General features: G+C 34.6%; 1 protein-coding gene across 1 annotated transcript; it reads left to right on the top strand.

Moving 5' to 3' along the window:
• Positions 1-7,854: 7,854 nt before the first annotated feature.
• LOC143533461 (light-harvesting complex-like protein 3 isotype 2, chloroplastic) lies at positions 7,855-9,297 on the top strand. Its single transcript, XM_077028240.1, has 3 exons — positions 7,855-8,212; positions 8,709-8,846; positions 8,928-9,297. Exons 1-3 carry the CDS (start codon positions 7,864-7,866, stop codon positions 9,161-9,163), a joined length of 723 nt encoding a protein of 240 aa, XP_076884355.1. The 5' UTR covers positions 7,855-7,863; the 3' UTR covers positions 9,164-9,297.
• Positions 9,298-10,280: the final 983 nt, after the last annotated feature.

Genomic DNA, 10,280 nt, shown 5'->3' with positions numbered 1-10,280 from the left:
AATATGATTAAACTTATGAATTGCTCACCTACCTTTGTGTTGACAAACTTTATTTTATGAAATGTTGCAGGTTTGCATCTTGGTTGATTTATGATTGTGAATAAAACAACATCAAAGACCTTAGGATATTAATAAAAATGAACAGTATCAAATTTGCCATATTTTGTGATATCTTGTTTATGGTTATTTTATGGATAATTGTTATGTGACATTTTCGATGTTGTGAAATGAAATGAGTTTATTAAATACTGTCACTTTAATTAGTGTCATGTGCTTATGGACAATCGTTACACCTCGGCATGTTCCGCCGCCTTTGGTCGGGGTGTGACATAAATGAACATAAACAAATAAATATAAAACTAGGGTTGGGTTGGGTCAAACGAGCCATGGGTTGAACCGGGTTAGGGTCGGAATGGGCTTGGGTCAAAACGGGAAAAAAAATTTCGGTTAGGGTCGAAACGGGCCAGTACGAGTTTCAGGCTTTTTTTTATTATTTTTTGAACGATGATAAAAGTGAAAACATTTAATTTTCTAGGTTTTTTTGTTTTGATTTATATTATGAGTTATTATTTTTTTGAATTTTTAAAGGGCTTTCTGATAAGATTAAAAAAACCCTAAAAAAAATAATTAAAAATATCATAACTCAATAAATAAATTAAAAACAAAATGAGTAAAAAAACTAAATGTTTCATTCGTTGTTCTCATTCAAAAAATTAAAAAAATAAAAAAAAACTCAAGAAATGAGTCGAAACCAAAAAAAGAAAAAAGAAAAAACAAAACCAAAACCGAATCGAGCCCATCCTGTGCGAAAACTTGGGTAAGATTGAAACCTGTTCCGAGCCAAAAGCTGAGCCGAACTCGTTCCATTCCAAAACATGTTCGTGCTGAAACCCGTCTGACCCGAACCTGCCATATTTCCTTAGGACACTAACCCACATCGACCAATTTCTTTAAATTTGTCGACCCACCCCAAAAAGTAACAAGGTTTAATTTAAAGTGACTCATTTTGATCTTTTTAGTTAGAATAGCTGACTCAAACCAATCCATATAATTTTCTAAGTAACCCAAATTGACCTATTTGAAATGTTTTGGGTCAAGATTGTCACCCCTTTATAAAACAATGATAGAGATAACTTAATAGGATAATCTACTATACTATTAAACTTAACTTATTTAGTCCACATACCATAATGGTTGAGGATAGGAATTCGTGGAGAAGTAGAATTAAAGTTAAGGATTTTTAGAGAGAATTGAATACCTTAGGGCTTAGACTTAACTTATTTAGTCCACATACCATAATGGTATTTCCCTTGCATATATTATTATTATTATTATTATTATTAGCTTTTATATAGCTGTTAAACTGTGATCTTATTATTAATATTATATAATAATATTAATATTAATATTAATATTATTATAATTACTAGTAGTTTTTATATAACTGTTAAAATTTGATTTCCTTTATTTTGCTTTATTTTCCTTTATTTTGCTTCATACGCATGTTCTTAGAGCCGAGGGTCTCTCTGGAAGCCACCTCTTTATTCCTTTGGATAGAGGTACGGTGTGCCTACATCCCACCCTCCCCAGACCCTACTTATAGCTTTGCTGTCGGTGGGATTTTACTGGGCATGATTGATTGATTGATTGACTATACTATTAAAACAATAACTATTTTCATAAATAACATTTATTCCTAAAATTCCTTACTAATAAAATAACTAAAATAAATTAAATTACATGCAACTTAATCACATTCAATATAAATTAAAAACAATAAGGTTTTTCTTTTCAAATTTTCATGGTAGTTATTCTTGTTTTGGTTTCATTTCGGTTTTTGGTTTTTCTTTGGTTCTAATTTTTATAAATTTGTTTCGTTTCAGTTTCGTTTTAGACGAGTTTAACTTTTTTCATTTTTTGGTTCGGGTTTTACAATTTTTGTTTTTGGTTCGGTTTCAGATTTATCGGTTTTAGTTTTTCAGTTTCATTTCGGCTTTGTTTTAGTTTTATTGGTATTTGGTTTTATTTAGGTTTTCGGTTTTAGTTTTTTTTTTCAATTTAGTTTCGTTTCAATTTTTATTTAGTTTGTTCGGTGTTTGGTTTAGTATCTATTGAAAAATGAAATAATACGGAAGGCTCACAAATTAAGTAAAAGGTTCACATGGGTTTCAGCTTTCAAGTATTTTGAAGTTATTGAAGCTTTATATTTTTTTTGAATCTTCACAACCACTAATAATGAATTCGCATTTAGTAGAAAGGATTTCAAAAGCTAAGAACGTTGTATGTGTTACCCTTCATTTTCTTCTTAATATGCAAGTGTGTTATTATTTTCTTTTATGAAAATGAGTCATTTTATAAATGTTTTTTGATTTGCTTTGGCTCGGATCAAAATGGGTCATTTTAAAAGGGTATCAGTTTAGTTCGGGTCAACGAGTCAATATAAAAAGGCATCGATTTCATTCTGGTTTCAACGGGTCTTTTTAAAATCGCATTGATTTGGTTATGGTCATGCCGGGTTAATTTAAAGGATACCGATTTGGTTCGTGTTTAAATGGGTCATTCTAAAAGCTTAACGATTTGATTCTGATCAAAACATGTCATTTTAAAAAGGTTTAGATTTGGTTCTGGTTCTTAAATGAGCTTTGAATGTGCTTCAGTTTATGAGGGTGCAGGACTTTTCACATGAAATGTAAAACCAGTTTTCGTAGTCAGTTAGTCACTATGTTTGTTAGATTGGTATATGAATGTTTATGTAGTCAACTGTGTTCCCGGTCCATGAATAAAAGAAGCCCGAATCATTCTAGTATGCTTATCGGGAATCTTTCCTGGATGCTTATATTCTGATTTGCTTGCTTTCCCGAATAATGTTAATGAAGTTTGTTTGTTTGTTTTATATTAATATTAGTTTTTAAAGTTTATGAAGTTTATTTTTAAAGTTTTAAATTTTCTTTGTAAACATTCTACTATATAAAGTCATTTTTTGTAAGTTTATGTATTTTGGTTGCGTATGAACATGAATTACAATTAAAAATCATGTTGTTTCAAAAAATATATTAAAAAATAATTTATCGTTTGAATTTGTATATAAGTTTAGTTGACGATTTCTATATTTCCACCCGTGTCGTACACGGGTCAATAACCTAGTATTTAATAATTAAGTAGATGATTTAGGTTATGGTGAACCAGATTGGTTTAATGCCATGAAGGTCCACTATAGAGGCAATACACTTCCTTAGAAGAATCATGGAAAAGTAAATGGAGAAAAAACATGATCTGCATACTGTGTTTGTTGCCCTAGAATAGGCGTACGATAATGTGCCACGTCGACTGCTTTGGGATTTCCTTAAGGCCAAATATATAGAGATGATTAGACCATGTGTAGTGAAAGCGCTTCCCACCCCATGGCGCCCCCATAGTGCCGGGAGCACCGCTATGGGCGCTACGGTGGTGGGGGCGCCTCCCTTAAAACGCCCTCTCTCTCTCTCTCAACATTACCGTTATTCAATGGCTAGATTTTTTTAAATATATTTTATTTATAATCATCCACCATATATATATATATATATCATACCAATTTTTTTTAAAATGCCAAAACTCCTTTCATTTTCTATGACAAACAAAACAAAAAACATTCCACTCTCTACACACCATGAATCCAGTCACCCATTTCATGTTCGATTTTGGACAATTTGCAACCAACCAATGCTTGAACACCACACAACCGAACACCGCACAACCGGATCAACCGAACATCACCCAAGCGAGTTAACCAACCCCCACGTTCCCGGCCGATTTGAATTTCGACCTTAACATGTTGTCATACATGCAATATTTAGGGATGCACACCAACGTACCACCCGGTCTTTTAAACCCACAGACTCATCCGAACTTCCTAACGACACAAGATGATAGGGTGCCGAAGACTCAACTCGATCCAGTGTTCATGACGAGCCCGAGACACAACCCGGTTCGAGCAAATCTAAAAAAACCGGTTCGAGCAAAGCCGGACATGGACGATCACACAAAAAGAAAGACTCGACCGATCGTCGTAGTAAAAACACAACTCAACAATGGACCCACGATGAGTATTTGCTCCTTTCACGGTCGTGGTGCGAGGTCTCGGAAGATCCCGAATGTTATAAGTGTTGTTTAATACTTTTTTTTATTTATGTACTAATTTTTATTAAACAAAATATTAACGGTTACTAATATGTTTTAATTTTTTTGTAGCCAACTATAAAAATTTAGGCATTTTTTGGGACAAAGTTCGGGACCTTTTTTTCAAGTAAATGGGCAAAGGAGATGACTACCGAGCGCCCGATTCTATATTGGGAAAATGGTCCGATATAAACGGTAGATGCCTACTCTTTCAATGGTTTTACAACCGACTTTGTAAATCGTGGGGTAGTGGTGTCAGTGACGCTGAAATTATTGCGGCGGCGTTGACTGAGTACCAAAGTGCTCGGGGGTCCTTTATATATATATATATATATATAGGGTTAGGTTAGATAAAAACCCATTTGAGTTGTGAAAACTCTAAAAACTCATTCTCATTCACATATTTTTAATTAAAGATTAAATATTGTGGTTCACAATTAAAGGTAATAAAAAAATGTAAACACTTTTTCTCTCCTAAAAGCATATATAAAAATTAGTAAAAAAATAGCAAAACATTTTTTTAATGTTTTCGATGTTTTGTATTAAATGTAACAACATATATTACATGTAACAAAAAAAAACGATGTTACATAGGGTTTTTACGGGTTTTCACAACTCAAGTGGGTTTTCATTCTATACTTTGCCTATATATATATATATATATATATATATATATTGTTGGAATTTTCTTTGTCATCACGCTAAGTGGGGGGTTGTATCCCCCGCCGGGTCGGAAGCAGGCGACAGGCAAAAAGGTCAAAAACCTCGTCCTCAGTTGATCCTAAAACGCCGCAGTCCGATGCTCGAAACTTCGACTTAAACGATGACGAATTCGGTGATAACAAGGATGAGTATGTGGACTTGCCTCGACCGGGCGGTAGAAGAAGTAGTCAAAAGGGAAACAGGCGGGGTCGTCGTCGGCGAGTGCGAGTGTGGACATTAGAGAAAAATTCACCAAAATGAACCATCGACTCGCCGATTACATGACCTTGGAGTCAACGTTTCCAGGTGATGCAACAAAATTCTGATTCCAGCAAGGTGTTCGCCGTGTACTGAATGAGAGGCAAATGAACAAATATCTCGCTTTTTGTAGGAACCGATCGACCACCTTACCGGACATGCCCGGAGGCTAGCGGAAATAAGAAAGGATAAAATTATTAAAAAATATAAGCTCGACGAGTAATATTTATTTTTAGTACTTGCGATGTTTTTTTAATGCATTTTGTTTTAATTTTTATGTAGTTTTTCTAATTTATTATTATTAAAATGTTATTTGCATTAAATAAAAAAGAAAAAAATTAATGAGCTAATGATTGGAAGGGTTCCATCTACTACACCCCGTCATAAAGCCCCTATAGTGACGTGACATCACATGGCGTATAACGCCCCCACAGGGGCTCCATCCACTACACATGGTCTTATAAATATGCATGCCAACATTAGAACAAGCGTCTGTGCACCCATGGGGAATACTGACTTATTCCCTATGAAGGTAGGCTTTCATCATGGGTCAGCGTTGAGTCTATTCCTTTTTGCAATAATTTTGGACAATTTGTCAAAGTCGATTCCAGAGACAGTTCTATGATGCATGATGTTCACATATGATATTGTGTTAATTGTTGAGAGAAGACAAGATTTGAACATGAGGTTAGAGGAATGACGAATAACTTTAAAGAGGAAAGGTTTAATGATTAGTTGCTCTAAGACCGAAAATCTACACTGTGACTTTGGTAAGGTAAACGACGATGAAGATCACCATCAAAGACTAAATGATGGTTGGTGGTGATACTCAGAATTAAGATCTATTTTTTTTATTATTATTTCTATTGATGAATTAGTTGGTTAAATCAATTATGTTTCCTCTTTTGGCATGACAATATATTTGGTTAAATCGAGTCCTTCTTATACCCAACAACCTATTTTTATTGTTTAATTGCTTTAATTGATATGAATGTAATTCATGTTTTTTTATGTGTAGATGTTTAATATTCATAATGGTTTCTTTGTTATGTACTATTTTGCTTAAAACTGATTTGGATTTTGATGTCGACTATAAAAGTGATTTGTTGACTGTTTCTATGATTGTTGAAGTATCCAAGTTCTTAATTTAATTCTAATATATGTGATCTCATATGTTGAATAGGGGCGTTTTTTTTAATTTTGACTAAAGATCCTGACTTGAAGATGCTATTGGTATGCACAAATTTGTATTTTTGAAAGTCTGTTTATTTTATTTGCATATTACATAGAAACTTTAATACTTTTGGTGCAGGGTTTTGCTGCAAGCCCTATGCTAAACATATCTTTCTTTGACGTAACCCATAGAGCAATAAATACCATTGGCTTTCTACAAGGAAATATATGGGTAAGTCTTAAATTGAGATATTGTGCAAGGCTATGTTTTCTGCAGACAAATTAAGACCATTACGATAAATTCCTCGGGGATATTGTGCAAGGCTATGCTTTCTTCTTTACTACTTGCACTTTACGGAGATTAGCTTACCGTCGAATAGGCTTGTAAAATGTGAATTCTTTTATTCGACAAGTGTTAATTTAAATCGAGATTTACTTTTATTGAGCTCCCTTGGCAAGATTAAAGGGTAACAACTGGAGCTAGGATAAACAAAATGTACATACACATGATGCTATTTTAAAATTTTACTTTGCATAAAATTTCATGGTTATATAAAAACTATGTTATTCTATTTGAATTTTATTGGTTTTCTATTGCAAAGTATATGATATGAATGGTACAAGTCGTCTATGCATGTATCTATTTTTTTTTAAATAGCGTTTAGATCTCCTGCCAATACCTGAGTGAGTCTTTCTGAGACGGGATGTCAACCGTCCATACTGATTTTGACGCTCCAGGCCTGACCCACTCAAGAACAACATCAAGGAGGAAACTCACACCACTGTGAGAAAACCCCCTTAAGTCAGGTTTCGAACTTGAGACCTCTAGGATCCCAAGCCTTAACCATCACCCTCATACCATTGAACCAAAAGGCCAATGGCCTATGCATGTATCTATTGGTAAAGGGTTGTTTGATATATCATGTTATTGATCAAATACTCAAAGGTTAATAGTGGAGGCTTGTCCCGCATATAGAAGCTGAGGACACGTGTCAGCCAAAAGGTGAATATGTTTTTTTTTCTAAGAAAAATTCAACTCGAGTGTTACACGAGTTTATAGGCTAGTCATAAGCAATGTTTTTGAGAGCGGATCGGTTCAGCCGGTCTGACCGCTTTGACCGGGATTCGGTCACCTGACCGGTCCGGTTCTATATAGTTCACCCACTATTCAAAATAAGCAGCCGGTTCGAACCGGTTCACCGGTCTGACCGGAGAGCCGGATTGGATGAACCGGTATACTATTGGGAAAAAAATGTATTTTTTATTGAACAAGTTTTTCAGCCCTAAACTACATTTTTGAGGCTGCGAACCGGTAGCGGATAGCCGGTCCGATTCGATGCTTGATCCGATTATAAAAAACGTTGGTCATAATCTAATAATATGAGACTCCTTGTACACCCACATGGATAGAACAAATTCATTTTTGTGATTTCACTATCTTAAACCCAATCCCACATGCTTACATAACAATACCCACAAGGCCACAATTGTCAGCCTCATATTATCTTCATTCATCAATCACACCCACACCAACGCCATGCTCTAAGTCTAAGCTTCCTTCCTTTTCCAACAATGACCTCATCAATGGCTTTCTTCTCCTCCTCCACAACACCACACCTTCCTTCTTTCTCTTCTTCCTCCAAAACCCACTTCCCAATTACCCCATTCCACTCTCTTCTTCCTCAAAGGCACCTGCTTTCTGTACCCTTTAGAGCCACCGATAATGGGTCTGGAGCCGCCGTTATTGTCGAGGAGAAGAAAGATTCGGAGGGTGATTCGCTTGGAAACGGAGCTCCGGTGGCGGCGACGGTGGAGGAAACTGGTGTGAAATTTGAAGATCCGAAATGGGTTTCTGGGACTTGGGACTTGAACCAGTTTCAGAAAGATGGAGTTACTGATTGGGATGCGGTTATTGATGCTGGTGAGTTTTTGCACACCAGGTGTTTGATTAAATGCTTCAATGAGATTTTGTTGATAATTTGCTTGGTTTGAGTGGAGTTAGGGTTATTTAAGGATGCCTTTTATTGCATTTACATGAAATTAAAACTAAATTACTTCAATTTGTGGAGAAAAACCTTGAATTCCATAGTCCTTAATTGCTCATAAATTCCTGTACAAAATTAACTGGACTAGTGATTAATCAAAATTAATCTGATTGGAATTTATATGAAAATTTTCAAGTATATACAAAAATTTTATATAAAATTTTCAATTTTGATCGATTTTAACCAAATAGCAACTAGTCGATGGATTAGCGATCAATAGGTGATTAATCGGCACCTAGGCACGATTTTTACGACCATGTAATTAACAAAATACAACAAGAACTTGAGCATTTGGTTTTGATTTTGCGGAATTGAGCATCATTGATGTTCTTGAAAATTGGAAAAAAAATGTTTATTGCTGCTATTTTCCAGAGGTTAAAAGGAGGAAATGGCTTGAAGACAATCCAGAATCTTCCAACAATGACTTCCCTGTAGTTTTTGATACCTCCATTATTCCATGGTGGGCATGGATCAAGCGGTTCCATCTTCCCGAGGCCGAATTACTCAATGGTTAGCCCATCTTCTTGTTTACATAACATTAAGTTGGTTGTTATTCAATCACACATTTAAATATTAACCAATTTCTTGCAGGCCGAGCTGCGATGGTAGGGTTCTTCATGGCTTACTTTGTGGATACTTTGACCGGCATCGGTCTAGTTGACCAAATGGGAAATTTCTTTTGCAAAACACTTCTTTTTGTAGCGGTAGCTGGTGTTCTTTTAATCCGAAAGAATGAGGATATTGAAACGTTAAAGAAATTGATCGATGAGACTACTTTCTACGACAAACAGTGGCAAGCAACTTGGCAAGACGAGAAGAAAAATTAATAAGAGTGGATAAAATTTAAATCTTTATGATAAAGTTTGAATCTTTAATGTTTGTTGTAGATCAACTTTCTTGTAGCTTATGTTTTGATGATTTAATGGTGTTTATGTAATGTTGTATTTGGATGAGTATAAGATCACAGATTCACAGCAATTATGTGGTTGAATTTGATTCCAGGCTGTGTTGGTTACTTGGTTAATGGTTGATGGGTTGTACTTAGGAGCAGGTAGTACAACCCAATATTGCATAGAAAAAAACAAATTTTGGTTTGGTGCGATAATCTTTTTATATATTGATGTGCTAGTTAGACCAATAAATGGATAAGTTTAAAATCGTGGTGGATCTATTTATTTACTTCATTGAATAAGTCATAGCATCACAATATAAAATTTCAAGACAAGCATGGTTTTCAACCTTAAGATAATTTTATCAGTCTTTACAACATATCCATCGTGTCATTTTCGTCCACTCCATAATCGAAGATAAAAAAAGTAGCTTATTTGATTTCTAATTATTTATTGAGTCAGTCTTATTTGAAATGTCTATATATAATCTCTCTCTATGTGAGGTTTGACAGTGATGATGAAGGGTGGTTGATTTAGATTGTAAATGACATGTTTACATGTAAAAAAAAGTTGTTTCTGGTGGTCTTTTAATTTTTTATGAGGGTAGATTGAAATTTTAGTGTGTGGAGTTGGCAAGCAAGTGGTATGGGTTATACGCAGGCTTTGAGAATTGGAAAAAAGAATTTTGGGTCTAAGTCGAAAAATATTTTGGACCTTAAGTAAGAAGAATATTTTCTTGGTTTAAACAATTTAATTGTTAAATTGGTTTCCTTAGTTATGATTTGGGTTGCGTAAAAAACTAATGTATAAAAATTGGCTTAAACATATTTCAAATGAGACTAAAACCCACAACCTTTTGGTTCGGAGTCATACCTCTTTACCACTAGACCAAGTTAGTTGTTATGTAAAAAACATTAAGTATACATGTAGTTTTTCTACTACTTTCATAAAAATATATATAGTTGGGTGTCTTTGTTGTCTCTTGTACTTGTCCTTTCTTTTCACGCATTCTGATCCGAGGATCATTGTGTTTGTTTGTTGTGTTGTTGTTCTT

Source organism: Bidens hawaiensis, unplaced genomic scaffold, assembly GCF_021521415.1.
Source record: "Bidens hawaiensis isolate Kalapana, Puna unplaced genomic scaffold, B.hawaiensis_p1.1 tig00009693_1, whole genome shotgun sequence".
NCBI lineage: Eukaryota > Viridiplantae > Streptophyta > Magnoliopsida > Asterales > Asteraceae > Bidens > Bidens hawaiensis.
The sequence above is the reverse complement of the archived record's forward strand: the minus strand, read 5'-3'. Positions and strand labels throughout refer to the sequence as shown.